This window comes from Drosophila innubila (genome assembly GCF_004354385.1).
Source record: "Drosophila innubila isolate TH190305 chromosome 2L unlocalized genomic scaffold, UK_Dinn_1.0 4_B_2L, whole genome shotgun sequence".
Taxonomy (NCBI): Eukaryota; Metazoa; Arthropoda; class Insecta; order Diptera; family Drosophilidae; genus Drosophila; species Drosophila innubila.
Genome location: NW_022995372.1, coordinates 8,160,893 through 8,186,707, shown reverse-complemented (window position 1 = coordinate 8,186,707; position 25,815 = coordinate 8,160,893). Strand labels below are relative to the sequence as shown.

At 35.2% G+C, this 25,815-nt stretch overlaps 1 protein-coding gene across 1 annotated transcript in view; it reads right to left on the bottom strand.

Moving 5' to 3' along the window:
* The window catches only part of LOC117794500 (neural-cadherin), a 108,956-nt gene that overhangs the window by 76,694 nt on the left and 6,447 nt on the right, over positions 1–25,815 (bottom strand). The window contains 7 exon segments of the mRNA XM_034635128.1: positions 3,397–3,587; positions 4,360–4,371; positions 5,639–5,830; positions 5,890–6,123; positions 7,233–8,018; positions 8,104–8,320; positions 9,304–9,754. Coding sequence (XP_034491019.1) covers positions 3,397–3,587; positions 4,360–4,371; positions 5,639–5,830; positions 5,890–6,123; positions 7,233–8,018; positions 8,104–8,320; positions 9,304–9,754 — 2,083 coding nt within the window.

Genomic DNA, 25,815 nt, shown 5'->3' with positions numbered 1-25,815 from the left:
TTAATATGATATATTCGGGCGCACTTGAAAATGCTTCCTGTTGTGTGCCTCAGTCTCAGCACACTTTGTCGCTCTTCTTTAACAGAATCTTGGACTACACAAACAACTATATATTTTGTTTATTTATATATATATATATACATATACGAGATAATATAAAAAGTTGACAATTTTGTGCTGGGACAAGATAATTATAATTGCGAAAATAAAATTGAATAGAAAAAAAATTATTTGTAATAAAAACTGAAAACGACAGAAAAAATGGTTTTTAAGTTACGATTGCACTTAAAAGTACTACCAAGTCTGAAATAAAACCCAAGCACATTTTATAGGTGCCAATGATAACATATTTGAAGAGAGAGAGAGAGAGAGCACACTAACAAAAAATTCTAGAAACTGGTGCAGGGTTTGGGCTGTACCACTGTGCGTATGTGCAATCTGCAGTCGCGCTTTAAGTGCATTGCTTTTAGTGCTTACAATAAAAAATCATATAAAAAATAGAAAAAAACAGAAAGAATACTAACTGCCAGTGGCCACAAACTGGCGCATAATTAAAACGTCAGTGCCATGTGGTTGCCTTGCCACGAAGATAAAACGCTATTCGTTATGTTAATGCTGCCCCACAGTGCGAGAGAGAGATAGGAAAAGAGATAGGGGGAGTTAAAAATAGAGCTGGCATAGTGCAAGTCAAATGTCATTTAAGTGCACTTCTTCAAGTTTTTAATTGCAATTATAAAAAACAAAACTTTATTTATTTCAAACTTTACATTTTTGTGCCGGAAACTCTGGACATAAGCCAAGTAAAGATTAGTCTGTGATCGCTTCGGAATATGAAGACTGACCAAGGGTCCAAGTAGTTCTAGGTTATTTTAGTTGAAGGTTAACCCATTGAAAAGAAAATATGAGAAAACATACGAATTTTATTCTACTTGGCGACCCACGTTGAGCGCCAAACGAAATCTCACTTTGAAGCTGTGAGTTGGGCAGCAAATTAAGCGGTCGTTTTACGTAAAATTTGATTGAAAATGTACTCGAAAGTGAATTTTTCAATTAGCAGCTCCAATTTCGCGGCTCAATTTATGATAATAATAATAAATGGATATAAATACTTAGACATTTTGGCCTTATATACAACTTAGCAACACTAGTAGTCAGTTAAAACAAAAATAAATGAAAGGATTAAATTTATTGTTGTGCATTTCGTGTGATTTTGTGCGTAGTTTCTAAGACAATGGAATGTGTTTTTACTAGTGCATTGGTGAATTAGGGTTTTGTATTTATAAAAGGATGGGCAACAAGGGAGCTATAACTATGTTGACAGTGCGAAAATGACAACTGAATAGTTTTTCATTGACTCACGAAGTGCATTCAACAACTAAATTAGCATTCATAACACACACATTAAACTTACGACTATGAAAGCTACTTAATGACACCAAAAACCGAAAAGCATGTAAATGATATGAATAGCAAAATAGTAAACTGAAACTGAACACCTAGATATATATTACGTAAATTTAGCTTTTTAAAGATAACTAAGCAAAATGGTAATTATGGGTTATATTTTGAAAATTTCTTTTTTGTTGAGATTTTGGTTTGTTTTGTAAAACGTTGATCTAACAGACCTGGCTTTGATCGAGACGACTTTGCCGCCAACGGGCATATTCTCCTTGACATAAATCGGCCCATAAACGGTATGATCCCAAACAGGAGGATTGTTGGCACGATCGACCACATCGATTTGTACTTCAACCGTACGTGATAATGGCGGATAACCCTTATCTTGGGCCATCGCCTCTAATTTGTATGTCTCGCGCTGTATTTTTGTATACACATACATATAGATTGCGATTGGATTTGTTTTCAAATACAAAAATTCAAGACACGTTTTTCAAAAACAAGCGATCGTTGCAAAAACACACAGAGACACGTCGATAAAGTTTTAATTAGAAAAAAATGCAAAATACAAAAAAGTTTAGATAGTTTTCAAATCTAGTTTGAGATATTGATACAATTAAATACAAGCTGAGGCAAAATGTTTTAGAAAAACTCAAAATTTAAACTGGAAATAAACACCTTATAGAAGTAGTATCAGCATTAAAATTAAAAATTCAAAAAAATTTGAAACTTCTTTGGCTTCTTTTGTAATTTTTCAAAATGTTTTCCTTGCAGTGCAAATTATTTCCAAGTCTCGACCCTAGCCTTCAACTGTTAACAAAAACTTACTTTAAAATAAAACGTAACTAAAAGTTTATCGCATACATATTAATTGTAAGTAATTCTGTTGAACATAATTATATAAATATATTATGTTATGATATATTGTATATCATATGATTGAACTAAATGCATAACAAATAAAATAAAAAAGGGTTTTGTGCATTTTATTATTACAATTTTAATAGCATACTTTTAGCATTGTGTTTTTTTTGGGTTCAAATTTTTTGACTATTGCTTTTTAACATTTTTGAACACAGTTGTGAATATATTTATTTAGTATTTACCTTGTTTCTTTCCTAGAGCTTAAACTAAACTGCAACCTGGTATAAATAGATTCTTTTCTCCCAACTAAAAACCAACACCAAATTGTTCTCATTAAACATTTAGCTCACAGTTATTTCAAGCATTTATTTTACCATGTGTGGGTAGTTTTTTTTCTGAGAGGGGAAGAAGTCAGAGTTCTGGGTAAGCATAATCCAATGGTTAATGTGTGGAGGGTGGTGTTAAGTTGCAGCAAAATGCAAAAGTACCCGACAACAAGTTCAGACTGTCATTCAAAAAGGACGCTCAAAACAAACACCAACAACAGCATTTAGATTAATGTGTTTTTATACTTATAATTTTTCAGTTTTACGCTTTTCGTTTCGAATGTTTGTCAAATCATTTTGTTGATGGTTGTGGAAAAAATCGTAGAGCTTTTACGACAAACGACAAAAAACTTGTATATCGTAAAGCTTGAGTACAAAACGTAAACTTTACTTATATAATACGAGAAAGACAGAAACAGAAAGAAAGAGACTGTATTTTAAAAATACTTGTACTCGTAAGCTCAAAACTATGTTCGTTAAGTGAGTAAGCTTCGTTAAGCGAGCGTCAATTCGTTAAGTGAGTAAGTTTAGCAAAGACACAATGGGGTCTGTTTTATTATGTTTCGTCAAGTTAAGTTTCACACTCACGGAACGAATAGAGCTCGGAACTTAACATAACTGTTACTCGGAAGCTTAAAGCTATGTTAGCTGAAATGCTGTTATACATTTAAAAAATCTAACTATGTTAGGGTCGCTGTTAGGCTTTGTTTTGTTAGGAACTTCAACTCGCAGTTTTTACTAATGTACGTATTATCTGTGGTAAGTAATTTTGTAGTAAAGTGTAGTGTAGTGTCTTGGCTATACAAACCTTGCCTTAACCGATGTTACAACCGTACCCACAGTGACATTCTCACGTATATGGATCGGCCCATAAATGCTCTTATCCCAAATGGGCGGCTTATTATTGCGATCGACGACATCTAACTCAACATCGACATCGGCATACGAGGGCGGATCGCCGCGATCCGAGGCGCGTACGCGCAGACGATAACGATCGCGCTGTTGATTGATCGATTGATTGAATTGATTTGATTGATTTTTTGATAGGCAATGTATACAGTTATACAGTTTTGCAGCCAAATGTTAGCCACAATGTTAAACGCGAATGTTAGTTTTGTTTCGTTAGGTAACGGCTTGTGTATTGGGTTTTACGTTGTGTGTTACGTAACGTTACGATTACATATTTTATTGGCATCGTTGTCGTTACAAGTTAACGTTATTTTTAAAATTTTGTATTTTAATATTAAATATACGTATGAAACATAAATCAAATGAAATAAGTAAAATATTTTGAAAGTAGATATAAATTGGCGGGTTTATGATAGAAAGCATCGTTGGACTTGATAAGGAATAAGCAGGGATATTTTCAGTTTGGACGGGAGTATTTTGGAAATTTAATGAGTTAATACACAGAAACATATTAATAGGAAAACTTTTTTTTGGAATTTTAAATATTTTGACGAGACTATCTCTTGCTTTAAAAAATGAATTTCTGCGCTAATGAAGTATGTTTGAAACTTAACTAGGATGTTATACTTTGATATTTTATGTATATAATTGAATATTTGGGAAGCAATATGAATCCTTCAGAGGCTTCCTTTTTATACTACAAGAAGTGTATTGAGTGTTCTGTGCACTCTCACAAAAGTTAGTTTCGTTAGCTTATACAATTTGAAGTGCGAATTGTGAATTTGGATTTGATTGCTTGGGTTAGCACATAATTATAGGCGAATGAATAAAACACTTCATACGAATTAATTCGATTACTTACAGGATAACAACCCTAATATTGTCGATAACAGTTTCGATTGTACCACGCATAAAATGATTTTTCATATGAAATTAAAAACATAAACATTAACTCGGCTCAATCAATATTGAAAATAAATTAAATGTAAATTATATTATAAAAGGTGCAGTTAAATAATATATTTAAATAACGTCGTTATCTTTATATTTTAGTATATTCATTTCTTTCCTAATTTTTGTATATACATATTACAAAAAAATGAAAAAACACTTTGGCATTCGCATTTTCCAGAGCCATGCAAAATTGCGCTCATCAAAATTGTTAGCTACAATCAAAAATCGATTAAATAGCTTTCAGCAAGAGACCTTCAAAAATTCTCATAGTCTCGACAAAAAAAATTATGTTTTATCTTTTTTTCTTAAATATTTTATAGGGGCTTTGTAAGGATTTTTGGAGGGTAGCAAAATGTAAAAATTGGCATACAAAATAATACAATATTGATAAATAAAGAAAGACAGAATCAAATTCTGTAATTTTTATAACATTTTCGTTTTTTAGCCATCAAAAATTGTACAACGATGCTCAAAAATAGGCGTGATCGTTTCTAGAAGAATGTATAGTATATATGGTTGATAAAACCTTTTGGTTTTCTATTTGTACATTAGCTTAAGCCTAGATAAAAGCAGCAGCTGTCTGTTGAAAGCTTTCCCAAACCTGAACCAACTTTTTTTTTCCTTATGGTTATTTTTTTCAGTTTTTCGTTTAGTGTTTTGTTAGTTGATTTGTTTCAAAAAATGTTAAAAATCAATTTGCTTGGCATGTTTCTTATGTTTTAAGTATTGGCCAATTACGCACTATAAACTAAACAAAGTAGAAAATAAAGAAAAAACTAAAATAGTATTGATAAATTAAATATACTTTTATTTCGATTGTGACCAAAAAACTTGCACTGCTCTCACATCGAATTCATTTTTATCTCTTGCGGCTATCAAAAAACGTAGTATTTTGGTCTACCTAGAAATTTTGGCTCAAACAAAAGAAAAGTGCATTTAAACTAAAAATTATAACTGAACACAATAATTGTTCAAGATTTCTATTAATTTTTTTGCAGTTAAACTTTGACGGCGCTAAGCGCCCAGTGTTGGATTGTTAGTAATAAAATTATAAAGAATTACTGTATTTCAGCTTTTTGCAATTTTTTTGAGTTTTTTTTAATCATAATACTTGGTTAGTTGGGGTTTGCAAACTTAAAAAAGGTATTGAAAGATAAGTTTTAATAATGGGGAAACCAAACACTTACGTCAAGCGGTTTTTTTAGCACTATCCAACCAGATTCGGTTTGTATATCAAAGTATTCCAGATCATTCGGATTAAAAGGAGCACTCAAACTGTAGACTATGGCGCCATTATTATCGGCATCCTCGTCAGAGGCGGAAACACGTAAAATATTTGTACCAATGCTGGCATCCTGTTTGACATTCTCCACATATTTCTATAAGAAAGAAAATTAATTAAGTTTTGATTACTATATATTATGTTAACACATCTTACCTGTCGATCGAAGAGTGGCGGATTATCGTTCACATCGGTGATTTCCACAGTGAAGGAGCAGACGCCCTCCAAACTTGGATCTCCCTGATCTGTTGCCTTTACCGTAACCGACACAAATTTTCCGTCGTCTCCCTCACGATCGAAAACTTTGTTTGTGGAAACTTCTCCGGTTTCCTCGTCCACTGTGAATTTGGTGCCCTTTTGGTTCGGTTGCTGTACAATGGAGTATTTAACCTGACGGGCGACAAGAACATGCAAAATTGTTTAATGATTGACACAATTGTGATTATAGCTTTCAGGCGTTACTCGCCACATACATGACATGCAACCAAAACCCCTACACTTTCGGCACTTTGTAGTGCACTGAACTTGGAGCGTGGCAACTCTGGCAGCACAGCTCGCAATATCTCGGCACGAAATCTTTCTAATGCAATTTGCCCTAATCGTGTTGAAAGTGGCCTAAATATCATAAGCCTCAATTAATTTGAAAGCCATTTTATTTTAGCAGCAACAAAGTAAAGTGTTTTCTACAACACACTCTATTTATAAACAAACAAAATATTTAACAATTTTAAACAACCCTACGTTAAATGCCAATGGCATTAGGATACCATTGAAATTATTTGAAAAAAATGTTTAAATTGAAATGAATAAAGTTAAAATTTCGAATTAATTCAATAATATTTTGCTTCAATAAATTGGTTAAATGTTGAAAAATTATGAACATTAACAGAAGCCCTTGTCCGTCTGTCTGTCTGTCTGTCTGTTTGAACGCGTGGATTTCAGAGACAAAAAGAGCTAGAGACTTTAAGCTTGGTATGTAGGTTCCTGGACCACTATATGTTGACCACCACATATAGCTGATATTGGAGCGATACGTCGAAAATGAAGTTTTAGTATGAATAAGTTTTTTGTTTGTTGAGATATCTTAACCAAACTGATAGAATATGCATCTGGGCTCGTATTATACATCCTGACTAAAATTGGTTCAAATCAATCCACCATATCATTTAACTGCAATAGAGACGCTTAATCGAAAATTGAGTCTTAGTATGAACATTTTTTTTGTTTTATGAGATATCTTAACCAAACTGATAGAATATGCATTCAAGTTGGTTTTGTACATTCTGACCAAATTTGGTTTAATTCGGTTCCATATATCATATAGCTGCCATAGGAACAACTGGTCGTAAATCATCTTCAGTACAGAGTACCTGAGCACAGGGTATCCTACTGTCGAGCGTGCTCGACTGTAACCGCGCACTTGTTTTACTTGAAAGTTAGCCTAAAATCTTTTGCCTGATTTCGCTTCATTTATTCAAATATCACTTTGCCCGGCTTACCTGTCCATTGACGCCCTTGTCCTCATCGGTGGCCACGACTTTGATAACCGGACTGCCATTAGGTGCACCCTCTTCCACCTTGGGATAGTAGGTGCCACAATCCTTGAACACCGGCTTATTGTCATTCACATCCGTGATGAAGACGACAACCACAGCGGTAGAAGTGTGTATGGTCTGATCGCCATTAACACAACAGGATCCATCATCCATAGCCGTCACATTGAGTTCATACTTATCGCGGTCCAGAGAGATGGCTTTGTTGTGAAGTCGAATGACACCCGTGATGTCCTCAATGACAAACTGTCCCGACGAAGTGCCGCCGCCAACGAAACCGAAGCGAACATTATCACCATCCTTGTCAGAGGCAACGACAGTGGTGACCAAAGTATTCGGACCGGCATTCTCATCCACATTGGGAGTGTAAACTTGTTGCGAGAACTTGGGCTCCTCATCGTTCTTGTTCTTGGTATAGACACGAACTGTAGCTGTGCCAGACTTGGCCGGTTCTCCTTTATCCTTTGCCGTAACAATAAATTCATAGTAGGCATTGTTGTTGTCCGCATCGAGTTGTTTGTTGTTTACAATAATGCCATTGGAGTCAACGGCAAAGTGATCATCCGAGACAAGATATTCAATTTCGGCATTTGCACCCGAATCCGCATCCATTGCTTTGACACGCAATATGCTGGTGCCCAACGGGATATCCTCATCCACATTGTGGGCCTGATAGTCGGGCAACTCAAACTTGGGCGCATTGTCATTCACATCCGTGACACGTATGGTAAGCTAAGGGAATGGAGAGGGTAGAGAGAGAGAGAGTGAGATTGGAGTATTTAATACATGAATGTAACGTATGGTTTGCTCAACTTACCTCAACGGATGTGGAGAAACCACCGGAATCCTCGGTGGCTGTCACAATCAGCGAATAAACGTGCGGTTGTCGCAGGTCCTCAAAGTCCAGCTCCTTGGCCAGTTTGACAATGCCCGATGAGGGTCCAATGTTGAAAGTCCCTGCGCCCTGCCCCTGAGCCTTTAATGTGTAGCGTATCTCTCGGTCCGCAAAGGACTTGGCCTTTACCGAGATGATGCTGCAACCAGACAGAGAAAGACGTTGAGCGAATGGGAGACAGAGGAAGAGAGAGGCTTATGTATGTGGTTGGGGTTGTCATCTTGTGGCGGATATGTAAAATGCATGCATATATTATAGAGTTGCCAGAGTACTCTTGGCTTTTCATCTGTCACTCGCTCGACTGCCTTTTGACAGTTGTTTTCCTATTGGAATTCCAATGAGCAGAACCATCACATTGTCATGCTCTCATTCGAATAGCATTTATTGGCAGCCCAACATTAATTTGCATAGATTTTCCAACTTTCAGCAAGAGTTAGTCTTATATATAGCTTAACTATCTAACAGAATGAACATAAAACTAAAACTGCAAATCATCAAAATGAATATGGGCTAATATTAACGTTACAACACATAAAAGGAACTGTGGATAATTTTTAATGGGGTATGGGAAAATGATGGAAAAAATTAATATTGAACCAAAATAGAGGCCAAAAAATAATGAAATTGACATTCCGCAAGCAAATCAGTTCAGATTTGACAAAGTTATGACAGTTTGAAGTTATCAAAAAATTGTCAAGGAGAAAGTAAGGGAAAGTACGGAAAAGTGGACGGTCATGACTCATTAGTTAAATTTTGTGCTTTAGTAAAATTTTATGATAAAAATTATCTTCTGCATTAAAGTCGGCTTTGACAAAGTTATGACAGTTTCAAGTTGTCAAAAAGCGTAAATTTTTAGCTCCAATTTTTAAGCTCATTTTTCTATTATCTATTTTTCATGAAAATCGATTATAGTAACTCGATTGAACGTTAAAAGAAAAAATCGCTTCTATGGGGATCAAATATTCGACTTTTTGATGTTTTTATAATACAATAATAATGTAATGAAATAGTGCATCTGACCATGTTATATATACGGGCTATATAATAATAATAATAATAGTAATAAGATTCTTATAATACAGTTAATTTAAAATATGCTATTGTTTAACATCTGTTACTTACTCGGAGTCCTTTTTCTGATTCTCTGGTATCTCGGCCTCATAACTGGGCATATAGAATTGTGGCGCCCGCTTGCCACCCACAATCGATAGACGTTCCTCTGGCGTGCTCTGGAATCGTCGATCATCCACCTTGCCGTTCTGATCCTCCGCCTTTACATACAGCACATACTCCATGTCCAGCTGGAAGAGATCTGTGCCCCGAGTGCGCACCACTCCCGATCTTTCATCCACCTCAAAGCGTCCGCCTGTACGATCGCGTACAATGAAATAATGTATATTATGATCCGTATCTGGATCGCGTGCTTGTAGTGTAAAAACGGGAGTGTTGGGTGGTGCATTCAGTTGCACCACCGCCTGCATGGGCAGTGGCCGATTGATGAAGTAGGGCGGCTCATCATTCACATCCTTCACTAGGATAATCACACGCTGGTTATCCGTGTACTTGATGCCAGCTGCAAATGGATGGAAACGAAAAATGGAAATTTTTTAGTTTTTTGTTTTTTTTTTTTTTTTAATTTTAGCAGTTTTTGTTTGTCTATGCATACTTTTTGCAGCAACTGTGTGTGTCTCTGTGGTATACCCGAAAACTTTGCCATTGTTATAACAACTAATGGATAGTTGGTTAAGCTCAGAGCCCGTTTCTCCCTTGTACTTTTCCGTTTTCCCCACATTTTCTGCCTTTCAACTGCCATTTGCAGAGCGTGTAATTTAAAGCGCTTGAATTTCACTTAAGCCATTCAGATGCAATGAGCTGGAAAAGCAGTCCAAAGCAAATGTTGCATGTTGCAAGTATACCCATTATTATTGCAAATATTCTGCAAAACTAATTCGTCGGTCATTTCGACACTTTGTTTTAACTTCGCTTCGTTTTAGTTTTTAGGACAAATTGGAAAGCACTTTTCAAAAGAATGCTATTATTTGATTTTAATTTAAAAAAATAAATATATAGAAATATTAAACTAAATCAAATCAAGGAATACCCATTATATGTAAGCTTCCAACCCAATTTATTGCTCGCCATGTGCTTCTACTATTTCACGCCCCTATTGGGTATAGAAACAGTTTTAATATAAAAGTACATTTCTGAAAAGGTTGCACATTTCTAACTAGAATTTGCAGGAATTTCATAAAAATTAAAATACGTGAAAAGGAAGTTCAAAAAGAAAATCAATAAAACAGCCGCCCGGCAGCAACGGAATAAATAAAAGAAAAAAGAAAAATAAAAGAAAAATAATGCAGGGGTCGCCTTTTGCTACCTTTTGCGAGAAATGTCTGCAACGGAAAATACCAATCATGTTGTTGTCGTTGTTGTTGGTTGGCGCAAACAGCACAGGCACAATAACAGCAACAGCAAACAACAACATCGAATGAACAAGAACAACTACAACAACAACAACATGGCAGCCCTACAAAGGGTCCAAAAAGGAACCCCAATGATGACTCTGGCGCATATTAGAAGCGAGTGTTGCTTTCAAGTATGCGTATGTGTGTGTGTGTAGGTGGGTGAAGTGGCCATGTTTTTGTATCTGTGTGTGTGGGTGTGTGAGTGTAGTAGTAGACAAATAAGACAGACGATTTACTTGCCCTTTGCCCGAGCCTTGGACTGAGTACAAAGGCGAACGAAATTCGAGCGCGATAAAAGGCAAAAAGAGAGACATGAGGGCGGGGGTAGAGTCGGATAGGGATAAGGAGAAGCATGTGTAATTTCTCAAGTGCAGCAAAGTGAATTGTAAACAGGCGGCAGTAACCACTCTTCCACTTTCCAAGCTCCCTCTCTTCCCTCTGTCTCACCAGTGAGCAAATATCATGCTAAAGACAAAGAGCACAAGCTCGTCAAGTATGTTATAGACATGTTAAAAGAAAAGAAGGACTGCCAAAAAAAAAATATATATTTTCTGCTGTTCAACAGATTGCACAAAAATGCAACAAACTTTGGCACAACTCTCCATCAAATGTGCAGAGGAATGGAAAGAAAAGAATGCAGTCTCTTGAGGCGTCTTGCCAACTTTCTTTACATTTGCCAAGTTTTTGTTATTTGCCAGTTTGGCATTGTAACGCTGTTCTATGGCTTACTGTCGCAAGCGGCTGGCAGGTAAAGTTGAAATTTAAATAACACGAAATGCATAAATGAAAGCATGCCACATTGTGCATTGGGGCATGCCACAAAGCAAAAACCACAGCCAACATGGCGGATTTCCGTGGCGACAATGCACACGATGTTTCAGGCTACAAACGAAACAAAATTTCAAATCGGGAAAATGGTAAAAAATGGCAGATCTGGAGATTTTCCTATTGTTATGCTAAACGACAAAAGAGCATAAGATTTTTAAGGCTTAATTGCTAAAGTCGACTTGGCTGCAACTTCTAACTTCAACTTTAAACCATGAATTTCACTTAGTTAAGTATTGCAGCATACTCTTGGCAGACAGTGTAAAGCTAGGTACACACGATGCAAACAATTTGCAGCAAGTTGAAAATAAATTGCAAATTATTGAAAGTTTTCGGTAGGGAATAAAATAAAGTAAGGTTGGCTGATAAGAAACGATTATTCATTTTTCTTTCACGATTCATTTTTCAATCCCAATAAACTTCTATTTTATAGGAAGAATAGAATATATTAGCTGGAATACCGAACTAACGTCGGTCAATCGATTAGTTAAATTAAAATTTTATTTATTTTTTTATATATAATGCTAAAAGTATTTTAATAATAAAATATATAAATTACAATAGTCTATCTAAAACTGTAGCCCTAAGAGGCTTGATACATAAGGTGACAGAAATAATTTTTTTAAAGTTTATGAAAAAGATTTAAAATGTTTTTAAATCAAGCACAAAAATATTTGGATTGGATCATATAGTTAATGTGATATTTAAATCAAGTTCAAGCTCCTTGAAGTACTTATGCAAAAAATGAAGCCAAGCTTCTAAGAAAATTCAACTGAATATTTTATCGCTAGAGTCTGACGCACATTTATTAACAATACTCCGACAAGTATCTGCTTTTATATGGGAGAGAAGTACATTAACATGGTAGAAAAGTGTTATGCAGTTTCATATGTAGAAGTCTAACTGATTAATGATGCTCTATTAGCTGCTTTGTAAATTGTAAATTACTTTCCCTCGTATGCTGCAAACTATCATCAGTTTTGCTCTCACACAAAAGGAAACCATGAGCCGGGAAGAAGAGAAGAGAGAAAGGGAATAAGTTTTGCCGTCAGATGACATCACATTAGGAGACCATTAAAATAAATTTATAAAACGTAGAGCATAAATAAATTTCGCTTACGTTGCACGTAACACAACTTCAAGTTGTCAATTTTCCCTAACAAATTCAATTTTTATGCGCATCAATTTAGCACAGTGATTCCGGGAAAGAAGGGCAAAGGACCACCCACATGGACTGTATCCAAGAAACTCACTAGAGTTATTTCTGCCTGACCACCCACTGTGCACATCCGCACCACCGTCAAAAGCATACAAGTTCCATATACACGTACTATATAGAGAGCTGTCTGCGTAGATAAATAAAAAAAATAGAAAAAGATGAGGGAAATGTGGAAAAAAGAGGAAGAGTAACTTGAAGCTGGCACCCACTTGAAGCTGATGGAAGTCGTGCAGCATCTGAGTAGTACTGAGAGCGGGACAAGTGAGTGAGTGAGTGAGTGCCACCCTAAGCCACCCTAAGCGGCAAACTCAAGCTCATGCCCTTGTCTGAGAAGGACTTAGCAAGGCGACTCTGCTCTTCATCATCTTACGCTCAGCACTTTACACTTTACACTTAACTCTCTCTGTCTCTCTCTCTCTCTTTCTAAAATTGGAAGTCATCCACATCCACAGAGACTACAGTCTCGTGGTCCATGGTCCATGGTCCATGACTGGGTTTCCACTTAATCCATTGAAACAATAAGCAGCTTTGTTTGTCTACCCACGATGTTGTCGTCGTCATAGTCGTTGTGGCTTTAGGCTTTTGCGAAGCTCTTTCATTCCTGTTTCCCGTGTGCAACCCAACACTGTGATCAACCCAAAAAAAAAAAAAAAAAAAAAAGATTTTCGTTGTTTTTCAGCACTGGTTTTGAGCCTCGTGTTACTCTCTTTTGGTTTCACATTGTTGTCTCAAACGTCGCTGAAGTGCAAAGTAAATGCGAAACAAAAGACTGGCGCCTTTCCGGGTTCGCTTTTGGGGTCTGGTTGAGTTGCATGTTGCAAGTTCGTGATACTAACCCCTAAGCAGCCACTGCAACACTCCGAGATGCCTTGGCTTATGATGACAATGGCTGAATGGCTTTGAAAGCCATCCCTAGGTAGTGATAAGCGGAGCATTAAAACTGATGTTGCTATTTCTCTTCACCTCACCTCTCAAATCTCCGCTTCTCTGGATAAAGTTGCATGGCTTTGACTTTTTAAGAGTCTAATGCTGCCATGCGTGTGACTGTCACCTAATGCATGTGGTAGTTTTGATAAGAACTGGGGCACAATAGCATGTGGCTTGGCTGTCATAAGTATGTATCTGTAATGGCACTATCTGAAAGCCACTTCTAGACAATAAACTACTGCTTACAACCAATTGAAATGTTACTATGAAGACACCACAAAATGAGGTGGCTTTAAAGCTGTTGTGTTACAAAACAATTTCAGAGCGACAATTTATTTATTAATTAGTTGGACTCTTTGCTTTGGGTTATATAAGAAAATTAATAAAATGGATTAAACGTTAAATCAAATAAATCTGATTAAGTCAATATGATAATATTAACAGTATCATTAATGATTAAAAGATAGAGTAGATACAAATAATAACTTGAAAATTAAGATGAAAATTAAACTTAAAAAATATTTAATCAATGCAAACTAATGCTTTTAAAGTTACTTTTTCATCTACTATGTCCATCCAAAGTTACTCAGAGTTGATTTCAATTCATTTTACTTGTAATTTCAATGTAATTTCCTGCAACAAATTATTAAGACAATAATGATGGAAAATCGAGCAAATGCAACATTTATGTCATTATCATTTGATTGTTACATTTCCGCAATTTAACTTCAACTTAACCTTTGCCTTAACAGGGGACTAGATAGAAAGTGGTTGCAAAGCTTTATTGATGCCACTTGTCATTCCCCTTGCTAAGCGTTGACACTTCATTTGTGCCCCCAACGACAGCGTCGAGGTAAGTAGAAGAAAGTCATATTAAGTAGTATAAGGGTGTCACAATGCTGTTCATATTTTTTGCTCTTTGCTTGATTAAAATGCAGTCAAGTCGAAACTTTTATCCGTTCTTTGACATTTCAGTTGCGTTTCAAATAAATTTCTTTGGTTTTTACTTTACTTTTTTTTTTTATTGTGGTTGCTTTTGGTTATATCGTTGTGGGTTCAGTTTATTCCAGCGATAACTACGGCCAGGTAGTTTTGTTGCTGACTTTTATGACTCCCGTAATATTTGCGTTATGTGTTTGATGGACATATTCTTTTCTTTTCTTTTCCATTTTCTACCCTCATTTTGATGGCGTGCTTTTAATGAAGCTGCCAACAAAAGCATTGTGCGTGTGTGGAGTATCTAAAGCTAAAGTCAAATATTGAACTTATTGATGAAGTTGAGAGGGAGTGTGAGATGTGAAATCACTGGGGAATTGCTCCAGCTATTTTGTTGGAATCCTTGCGAGATTATGCGGAGTAAAAGTTGTATATATAATAAATAGTCAACAAAAGGAGATATACATAAAAGAAAAAATGCTATTCTTTTCCAATTGTTTAAAAAACTCTGATAAAAATTTAAGTACTATATATGGTTGTTTACTTTATACTCTTCTTGACAGCGCCGTTGCTCCCGGGGCAACGATTTTGGCAGCGATCAAATATTTTAGACTTCTTTCACTTTTTAAATGCTGAGTCGTTGCCATTTTATCCGCATATTGTATGCATTTAACAATAACATCCTGAATATTGAATTCTTTAAAAATACATGCTATGTTTTGTTATTTCTAAAATTGTAAAATTGATTAAAGGTCCTAATTAATATTAATATTTTCTTAGCTTTAATGAAAGCAAAATCATAAATTAATTTTAGTAATTTTAGTAAATAAATTGCAACAAAAAAGTTTTTTTTTATGAAAATTAAGTGTTCATTATGAATAATAAAAAATACTTTACATAAGTAAATAGCTAGTTTAATTTGGTTGAAAATAAAATAAATAATTTCAGAAATATTTTATATTTTCAAGTATATTTTATTCGGTTAATAATTTAGAATAGAATTACAAAATTATTTAAAAAGACAAACAACCACATAATTCATTTAATTTAATTTTTTTAAATAGTAAATTATATAAATTTATATTATTTTTGAAGCAAAATTAATGCTCAATAATTCAGACCTCATTTAGGTCACATTTGTCAGCTACTCTTAGGTAGCTAATTTATCCGCTTTTGCAAGTGGTTTCAACTGGCTGTCAAGCTAATGAAAACATTTGACAGCATTAAAATTTGTCATTGCAAATCAGCAGCTTCCACATGCCACATGCGAATCCGGAATAAGCTGGCTTGTAACTCAGGCTCAAATTGAGACAACTATATAAATATTATGTAGATGTGTGTGCATGTGAGTGTGTGTGTGTGTGTGTGTGTGTGTGTATATATGTATTTTCAGATGCTAGCACAGCGTGCAGTCCTCAGTTTGAGTTGCCATTTATTGAGTCACTTAACTGCAGCGCAAATGAGTTAACACCTGGCAAAGGGACGAGCAGCAAGTTGTCTGCCCCAGAGGCAGAGACTGGAAACTGGTGTCGTCTCTCCGCTGAATGAATGCAAAATTATGCGACAGCTCATGCACAAAAACGGTGTGCACTTATGTGTGTGTTGCAAGACCAACAATGAGGGGGCAGAGACTGGCAGATAGAGACGTGTCGTTGCGTCTGCTTATCTGCCACGCCTTGCCGCATGTCAGGGCAGCAAATTGGCAGTTTCTGATAAAGATAATGTTATGTCTGCTGCTGTTGCTGCTTCTGCTTCTGCTGAGGCAGCCATAAAACTTTTACTTTAGTAGGTGTCACATTTCTTTTCCTCTATTTATATCCCACTCTCTCTCTTTCTCTCTCTTTTTTCCTGCTTCTGACAAATAAAGCTCGCAATTTAAAACGTTCAGCATGCGCAAATGCTTCAGCAATTTTAGCAGCTCTTTAGCCGCTGATGTTGCCACAATGACGGGGCAGCCATAAAGCAAAAGCCGGCCATCATTTGGAGCGAAACTCGTAGACACATTGCCTTATCGGTCCACCAGCTAATGCCAGTCTATTTAATTGCCAATTTCAGCAACCAGGGCAAAAAAAAGTACAAATAAAAAATAATTGAGAATAAAATTTAAAAAATGCCAACATTAATAAATTAATTAGCGCTGCAAAGGGAAAGAAGACTTGAGAACCCTTAGTTGCCCAACCGAGCGAAGACTCAATTAAAATTTACGCAGAAAACTCAGAAGCCCCCAGGAACGCCATGGGGCCATTAGCTGTCAAGGCAAGTGTAGGACAGCAGCAAATGGATACAAGAAGGCAAACTATCTTCAAGGGAAGACTTCGAAGTTAATATACTCTATTGACAATGAGAGAGAGGAATAGAATGCTTAAGTAATATTCTAAAATATTGTTGGCATGAAAGATAATTAACTGCTTGAAAAGTAGACTTTAGCATTTCTCGTAAACGGTACAGTAAAGACACAAATTAAATGGACGCTAAAGTAGTCAAGAGTTTGTCTGATTAAATAAAATTATTAAGGTGTAATTCAAATATTTCATAACAAATTTTATTAGACTTATTACAATTAATATACTCGTATGTGTTGCCAGTCGCTTCGAAATGTAGAATGAATTATATATAAAAATTAAGAAAGTTATATTTAGATAGTTCTTTGACAGAATTCTATGTCTTTTAAGGAGTTTCTGTATGAGTTATGAACATAAGACTGTTCAAAATTAGAACCAATGTGTTTCTAAAATGAGTGTAAGGAATAAATTTAATTCGATTAAAATTAAATTTGATCTTAGGCTCTTTATCAAAGTCCAGCTAAATTTAATTAGAGATATTTTCTAATTTCACATTGTTTTGTATGCATGTTACGTCAATATTACTTAGATTTTTTTAAAGTCTATGATAGCAAAAATATCCTTTTATAATATATGTAAAAAAAAACTTTCAACTCTTTTATCTGTCTTATCTTCGCTTCGATGTGACTTGAATCCATAAATAAACCATTTGTAAAGGCTTTAAGTTCGTTTAAAATGTCATAATGGTCTACACAATCAGCAAACCTTATGCCAGACCAGTTACCTGACTGGCTCAGCGTTTGGGCCAAGTTTGCATAACTGCGGCACGGCAACTGCTGCCTCGGCTCAAAGTGAAGTGAAATTGCGCACATGGCAGACATTAAGCGAAAATTTATGAAATTTTCTTCACGCAGCCGGAGGTTTCGAATGTTGAAGGTAGAGTAGAAGATAGTACCGGTAGCAGAAGCTCCACAGTATGCCGTCGAATCAGGGGCCTTGTGCTTTATCTGGCTTGCGTTGGCTGTTATCCAGCCATCAGCTATGAGCCTGATTGAGTTTGATGGCGATTGTGTGCAGCAGCAGCAGCAACTGTAGCAACTGCGCTGACTCTGACTTGATTGCAATTTCACAGTAGATGGGAGTCACAACAGAGCGACAGGAACAGCCAGCGGCCACCTGCATACCAATCAAATCAAACGCACTACGGATGAGTCCACCTGAGTCTCAGTCATTAAAGCCTCAGGCATTGGCACGGCATATTAGATTCCTTTTTTTCATTTCATCCACATTTTTTTTTATGACTTTGGCTTCTGATTAATGTGTCAGTGTTTTGTGTGAACACCTAGAAAAATGGCAAGTGACTAGAAATGGCGAATTCTCTCTGGCAAATGGCAGCTTTAACTTTGAGTTCAAAATGTTAAAAGTTCATAAATTTTCTTGTATTTGGCAAAAATCTATGACCCTGGAAAATCCATTGAACTGTGAAAGTCTCTGATAAACATTTCGAAATTTCTGAATTGCTGTTATACTGAGCTGTGCATGGGCTGTTGAATTGCCTATAATTAATGGCCAGCAAGTAGTCAAGTATATTAGAGCTAAATGTTATTTACGATTGAATATTTCAATATTTAATGCTTTCATGCCTTTGATATAATATTTATGACTTTATTTTACAGTCACTCTATTTATATATTGTATATTTCATATGTGACTACACATTATAGTTAGTTAATTAGACTACATGGTTTTCAATTGTCATAAAAATTGTTGTTGAAGTTTCCAAAACATCCAGATAATGTCCAGATTATTTTCTAATTTTATTTAAGCTAGCCACGAGTATTTTTCAATTTTTAATTTAACCACTTAACATCAAATATCTTTCAATATCACTAGTCATTATACCTAGTTAAATTTTAACAAAACATTGCCAATTTAATTTTTATCACATTACATTTTCTTCATAAAATATCTTTCTTCAAATAACGCTGTACTATTTAAGAACTTAATTTAGTCTGCTCTTCAAGTAACATGATCTTTAACAGCCACATGCGAAAGCACACACTTCATGTAGCCAAGTACTTCACTATATGTCTTACTGCTTGGTTATATTCATAACCCAATCTCATACGCGTATCAATTACATTTCGCAAGAGTTGTCCCATAAATCAGTCTGTGCACTTTATGTGTTGCCACTTGAGCAACGCCACTAAAATATCAACCCCCCCCAAGTGGGATTATTTGAACGGGAAAAGCGTAAAATTATTGTTAATGCCGCATTTAATATGCATTTTTATGCCATCAGCTTTCCAATAATAATCGCAATAAGTAGTCATAAGAAAATATATAAGAAATGTTCCCTTGTCTCCCACATCAACTCCCACTCTCTCTTTAATTTTCTATATCGTTTTCGCTATGTTTCTCGCTAAAGCTTCTCCCTTGGTAATCATTTCGTAAGCCCTGAAATGTATGCTATGAAAATTTGTAGAACGTGCTGTATATTTCAAGTGGTTGCTGTTTCAGTTGATACTGATTTAAGTCTCACTTGCTATACATACCAAAAAATACGAAATGAAAATTTAGTATTCAGAAAATTTCCCAAATTAAGAGGAAGTAGACAAAAATTGAAATGCTGATAATGTTTAAGGCACACACACAACACAAGAAAACGCTCATTTGGCACATTAAGCCATGTAGATGATGCTTATTGTTGTTGTTTCGTTTGTTTATGTTGTTGTTGTTGTTGTTGTTGTTGTTGTTATTGCTGGGACATGTGACACGCACTTTCCATTCAATATAGTTAAAACCACACAATGGTGCAGCAATTTACACGCTTTGGTCAGTTGGCATGTTGTCATTAAAGGCCAGTGACAGAAAATCCAAACACTATCAGATTTTTTTTTCTCTGTAAATTGATGTTGTTGTTGGCCAACAAATGCACAGCAGCTCCACAAGCGCGAACATTTTGCATTTTAATGAGTAAACGCTGAATATCCCCCATTGCGCAATCCACAAGGCATTCAGAACTCTGAGGTCGGGTTCGGGATCGGGGTCAAGGGATGCTTCGGGGAGGTCGGAGTCTGGGTCTGGGATTGCCCATCGTGTGAACAACACTGCAACACTGCATGTGCAAAGTGTGATTGGCCTACCCATGGGGGAACCTCAGCACAATTTCATGTTGGCTCTGCAAAAACAAATTTTAACCAAAGCCACTCCCTCCTCCGTGCCGAAGCATATACATCGCTACTTTTTTTTTTCTGTTGGAGAGAGTTTTTTGGTTATAAAACCTCTCAAACAATTTGTATTTACGTTGTAAAAACAAAAAGGCAAACTGGCCTCATCCTGCCTTGCAGCACAAAGTTGCCACCTGCTGTTTGATTTGTGTCCTGTTCGGTTCAGTTCTATGTTATATGAAACACTCGTAAAAAATATTGAAATTGAGTGTTTTTATGCACTAGTCACCCATTTGGCGATAATTATAAACTAAACAGAGAAAACTATTAAAAAAAAGGTCTGCAAAATATTATTCTTTGACTTATTGTCTTTCTGTTTTGTCATAAATAACTTGTGCAAATATTTAATGATTAGGAGCACAAATTTCACTAAGCTAAAATTGGTTAAACTAAATATTGTTCTACACAATTTAAGAGCGGCTGCTTTAATTAAAAGAGTTGTTAACATATTTTCCACAGATACCACAAAAGTAAATTTATGTGCAAATCATTGAATTACTTATTCAGACATAAATGTGCTTTAATTTATGAGTCTAGAGGTCCAAATTTATGAGACTCAAGTTATGTTTTTGTTGATGCAAAAAGCTTATTGAAAATGCCTGATTGGGTCATCAATTTTAAAATTTTACAATAATTACAAAATATGTGGAAATCGTTAAATAAATGGATTCTTTCTGATTTTTAATACAATTTATTTCATACTTTTTGGGGTGGAAATAAATGGATTTTAAGGTAGTAATAAAAGTTCATTAAAGTACGATAAGTCTAAATAATAACTGAAATTAAAGTACTAACTATTTTGATTACAAACAATGTGATAATTTAGATGAGATTAAAATTACAAATTAATCATCATTTTACATAATTTATTACCTCTATGTTTACCTGATCTTAATGAGACTATCCAGAAAAGTAGCTTTAAATAATACGAAGCGTTATTCAAAAACAAAAGAGTTCCATCTTGTGGGTGTAATGGATTGTTTTTGTGATTTGCATGTGAGAACGGGGGCGTGAAAAAATTTGATATAATCCTGAGTTTCTCCATACTCATGGAAGTTTGTCTCCCGAATTTGGTTCCTCTAGCTCTTAAGGTCTGTGAGGTATAGGCACAATTCACACAAAAATTTCATGATTTTAAATTTTCCGCCATATCCTTTGATAAGTGATGCCCATTTTTAAAAAGTGTGACCCATTTTGTGACATTCTGTTAAAACCAAGATGAGAGATCGAAAAAAGTTAAAGCCTACATATAGGGTAAAGTAGGCTTTGAAATTGAGATGAGAAAACGGCCTTTTAGAGATTAATAATATCTATTTTCAGGTCGCTATTATAAAATATAAAATTATTAAATTTTGAATTGCATTTTCTGTTAATTGCATTCAAAGTGCACACTTATCGCCTATAAAATATTATCGACATATTATAAAAATTAATTTTAGATTTTAATTAAATTCTCATGCAATGCTTGTGATACTTAAATGTCTGTAGTGTGTCGAAAAAAAAAATGAAGCCAAGTTTCACTAACAAGCATGTGCGTGTCACTAAATTTATTTGCGTGCGCAAAATCAAAATCAAATTCATTGACATGTGAAATTTCATGGATCAAGTGACACAATGTCACACATATTTGGTGGTTGAGTGGATCTGATTTGTGGCTGCAATTGCTGCAGCTCAAATCATGTGTAAAGACGCTGAACGTTAACTTATCGTCGTCAGTGTGGTGATATCTTTATTTGGCTCAATATCGTGCGCTGTTAATTAGAGCATGACGTGTTGCCAGTGTTGGCTAATAACAAACGACGCCCACACAAATCACAGAGTCGCAATTTTCACTCAATTGCGAGTCAAAATGTTATAAATAACTGCCACAAGGAAGAAAACGCCTCTTTTTATTCAAACACAAGTCTTTTTTTCTGCAATGCAAATCCACATGCCGCAGGACGAGTTAAGGGAAAGTTTGGGGGGCAGTTAGGCAGTGCTAACTGGCCTTTGGCTATTCGCGTGGCGGCCTCCGGTTTGCCTATCCGTCCGTCTATAAGTCCGTTTGTTTGCCTGTCACGTAACGTAACGTTGTGTTGTTATAAACGCAATTTGTGCCATGAATTATTACTGCGGCTTTTGCATAAACGGATGTGCGAGCGCAAGAAAAACAAATGGAAACAATCCTTGCAAGGATCCGCTCCTTAACAAATGCCGCAAGTTGCAACTCTTAACTGATAACTTGCAACTCAGTTGCTTCACGCTAAACTTTAGTTTGCCACACGAAATTTGTCAAATATATATTTTGTCTGCATTTTGCTATAGAAATCATTTTTCTGAATCGATTGATTTTTCCATTAAAAAATCCAACGAGTGCCATTTATCGAATTACAGCTGAAAATGGGGGCTATTTTGTAACTTGATTGATTGATTAGCATTTTGATAGAATTTAAAATGTGAATTTAAATTAGGTTTATCGAAATTAAATATTGTTATACCTGTTCCTTATTCTGATTTTTCGTTTTTTTAAACTAAACAAACAATGAATTGATCGACTATGCCTGTATTTAAGCTTAGAACACTCTTCTGAAATTTATCTTCGCATTAAGGTGAAAAAAGAATTTAGCCAAGTTAGGTTTTAAATTTTTTGATGCTACTAAAATGATGCTACTATTTTTAGTTTTTATTAAATTAAGTCGAAAGTGGAATTCGGAACATGTCGATGCACGAATGATAATTGAAATAATAACAGAATAATTAAATAACCAATTAAAAAAATAAAATAAAATGATAATTGTGACAAGATTATTTCATACACAAATTAACAAACCAAATGATAATTGTATTTTTCGGAAGCTAAGCTAATTGAAGAGCAAGACAAACATTTGAAAATCGATCAATTAATATTCGACACATGCCGTTTTTCATTATGTGAACTGCAAACGGTTGCAATAATATTTTCAAATAGAACAATTACAATTGCGTGTGTGTGTGTGTGTGATGGGTCACACAATGTTGCAACAGTAACACCAACAATGACATAATAAACCAGACATAAAAAAACTGTCGTCAGTTCGAAAAGCCGCAAAACGAAGTTGCAACCGCTGTTAATCGGAGCAGACAGAGAGACCGAATTTTAGTCAAGCCAAAAATGCCTAAAGGAAGACACAGACACACACATACTCAGTTGGCAACAAAATGGCGCCCTTTAGTTTGAGAATGTGTTTGCGTGTGTATATAAAGTAGATTGGTTGCTATGGCAGCCGCCGGATGAAGCAGCTGGCTCAGCCGCACTGCGCCCAAAAAATAAAATCAAAAATAAATACAAAAACATGAAGAAGTCTCTCACGATGCGACTTTTGTTTGTTTGCCATTTTCTTTTTAGTTGGCCAAAATGGCCGCCGGTATACGAATGTGCAATGGCAATAACACATAATGACCAGTCCAGCAATAAATAATGGCGCACAGTTTGTGCAGTCAAAACAGGAAAAGCAACGAGAAAAAAACTGGAAAAACTAAACGACAAATGGTACAATAACACGAAGTCAACAGACGACTGCAAATAACATGGACAAAGTATACACAGCGTTCAACCCTTGGCCAAAACAGAACAACAACAGTATTAACTTATGTATAGATAAATACTTTATATATATAGCAAAAACTTGTATCAATTTTAGTCGTGTATTTTCTGTAGACAAAAATCGACAGAGTGTAAAATTTGCTGAGTTTTGACTTTTAAGCTGTCAACCATTTTGTTAGTAAAGCTGTTGTTGCTGTCAACACTTTTGGCTGTTGTTATTGTAATTTTTGGCCGAAAATCAGCTTAATATAATTCATGATAGGACGTTGTGTCGGAAAACTTCATAAAATTTAAGTAGACATTAAGTGAACTTTACCGATAATTTTCGCATAAATCAAATAAAATTTGTAAGTGGCTGTTTTGCATGAACTAATTTTAATAATATTTTTCAGTGAATAACTTAGTAATAATGCATAGTAAATAGGGATATTCTGATATAAATATTATCTTTTTGTTATATGAAATGCTGAAAAGTATTATTTTGAGAACTGCATTTTAAAATTAAAAATTTAGAAATAATATGCAAACATAATTTAAAAAAATGCTTCTAGTTAGATAAACATTATATTTTTATTTTATTTATAATAAAAGAAAAAACATAATTGGTTAATTTTAGTTTACTATTGCATACTTTGCGGATGATTAAATAATTCGTGGGAAAATCGAAAGCTGCCATTTGCCTGGGCGAAGGCCAAACAAAAACAGAACACAGATATATTAATTTGCACTTGTTTTCTATCTACACAGCATAGTCATTAAGTGTAAAAAAAGGAACACGAATTTACATGCCCCTCCTAAAATGTATGTGTATCTCATGTTCGCTATGTTACTAAATTCAAATGTAAATTCTTATCCAAATACAAATACAAATTGAAGTGCGCAAACAAAAATTCTTTGGTAAAACAATCAAATAGTCTACGTTGTTGACATGAGTAACTTTTCTTGTAAAATGATTTCGAGACAATTTGATGCTTTTTTCATGTTTGCCACATTACAGCAAATTATTTGACTGACGTTTTGGTACAATAATTTTTGTATAATAATCTCTTTGTATAATATATAACAAAAGTTTACTGCATCATCAAAATCAAAAGCCAGTCGATTTATTATTTATTTTTAATGTTGACTTCTGCTTTATTTCATTAAAGATTTGCAACAATAACAAAATTCATCAATTCTATTGTATCTTAAATATATTTTTGTTTATTTAATCATGTCAAAAATGTGATTGAGATTATACATATTTTGTAGTTATCCGTTTATCACCCTCTTATTTTCTCTGTCCCTCTCTCAATTACCTGAAAATTAGACTCAGGGTCTGTCAGTGTAACCGCATGGCAAACAATTTTAAATCCAATTCCAATTAGAATTTAGATAAAAGCCACAATAAATATGAAAACCAAACACATACACACTAATGCAAAATCAAAATCGAATCAAATAACGATCAAATTGAGTGTCAAAACGTTTTTGGTCAAAATACAGATTTGCATTTTTAATTTGGGTTAAGATTGCGCGCAGATAACCTGTACAGACTGTATAGTCTGTGTGTATGTGTGGGTGTAAGTGTAGATGTGTGCATGAATGTGTCACACGCACACAGACCTGTCAAAAGGTAAACCCATCTATGTGCTAAATCCCAACACCAACAACATCGACATCAAAACCAGCTGTGTGACACACTTGTTGTTCTTGTGGGTTTGACATTGTTTTTGTAAGCATTTAGCTGCCTTGGAAGGTTACACACACATACACATTAAGTCACCGTTACATATAAATTGTGTATACGTACAATACATTTTATGTAGCGTAAACTAAAACTTGCTAAATATTCGCCATGCTCGACTGTCACATTGAAAAACTCGCAGCTGTCCGACACCCACTGCCCCGCCCATCACAACCACTTTCCCCAACACGCCCCCACTTTCCTCTCTGGCGTTTACCATATACGGAATTTATGTCGCGAAACTTTTGCAGCGCTTTTTCTTCAGCGTTTTGTCGCTGTGGCTCTTCAAAATTTAGGCCAAAACACTTTGAAGCCCAGAAGAGCATCACGCTGTTCTCCCTCTCTCTTTCTCTCTTTCTCCATTTCGGGGCTAGCGTCTGATGCTCAACCAGAAGCAGAACTAAGCAGAACATCAACATGAAATATGCCATAAATGATGTGTATTTACCCACAAGTTTGCTG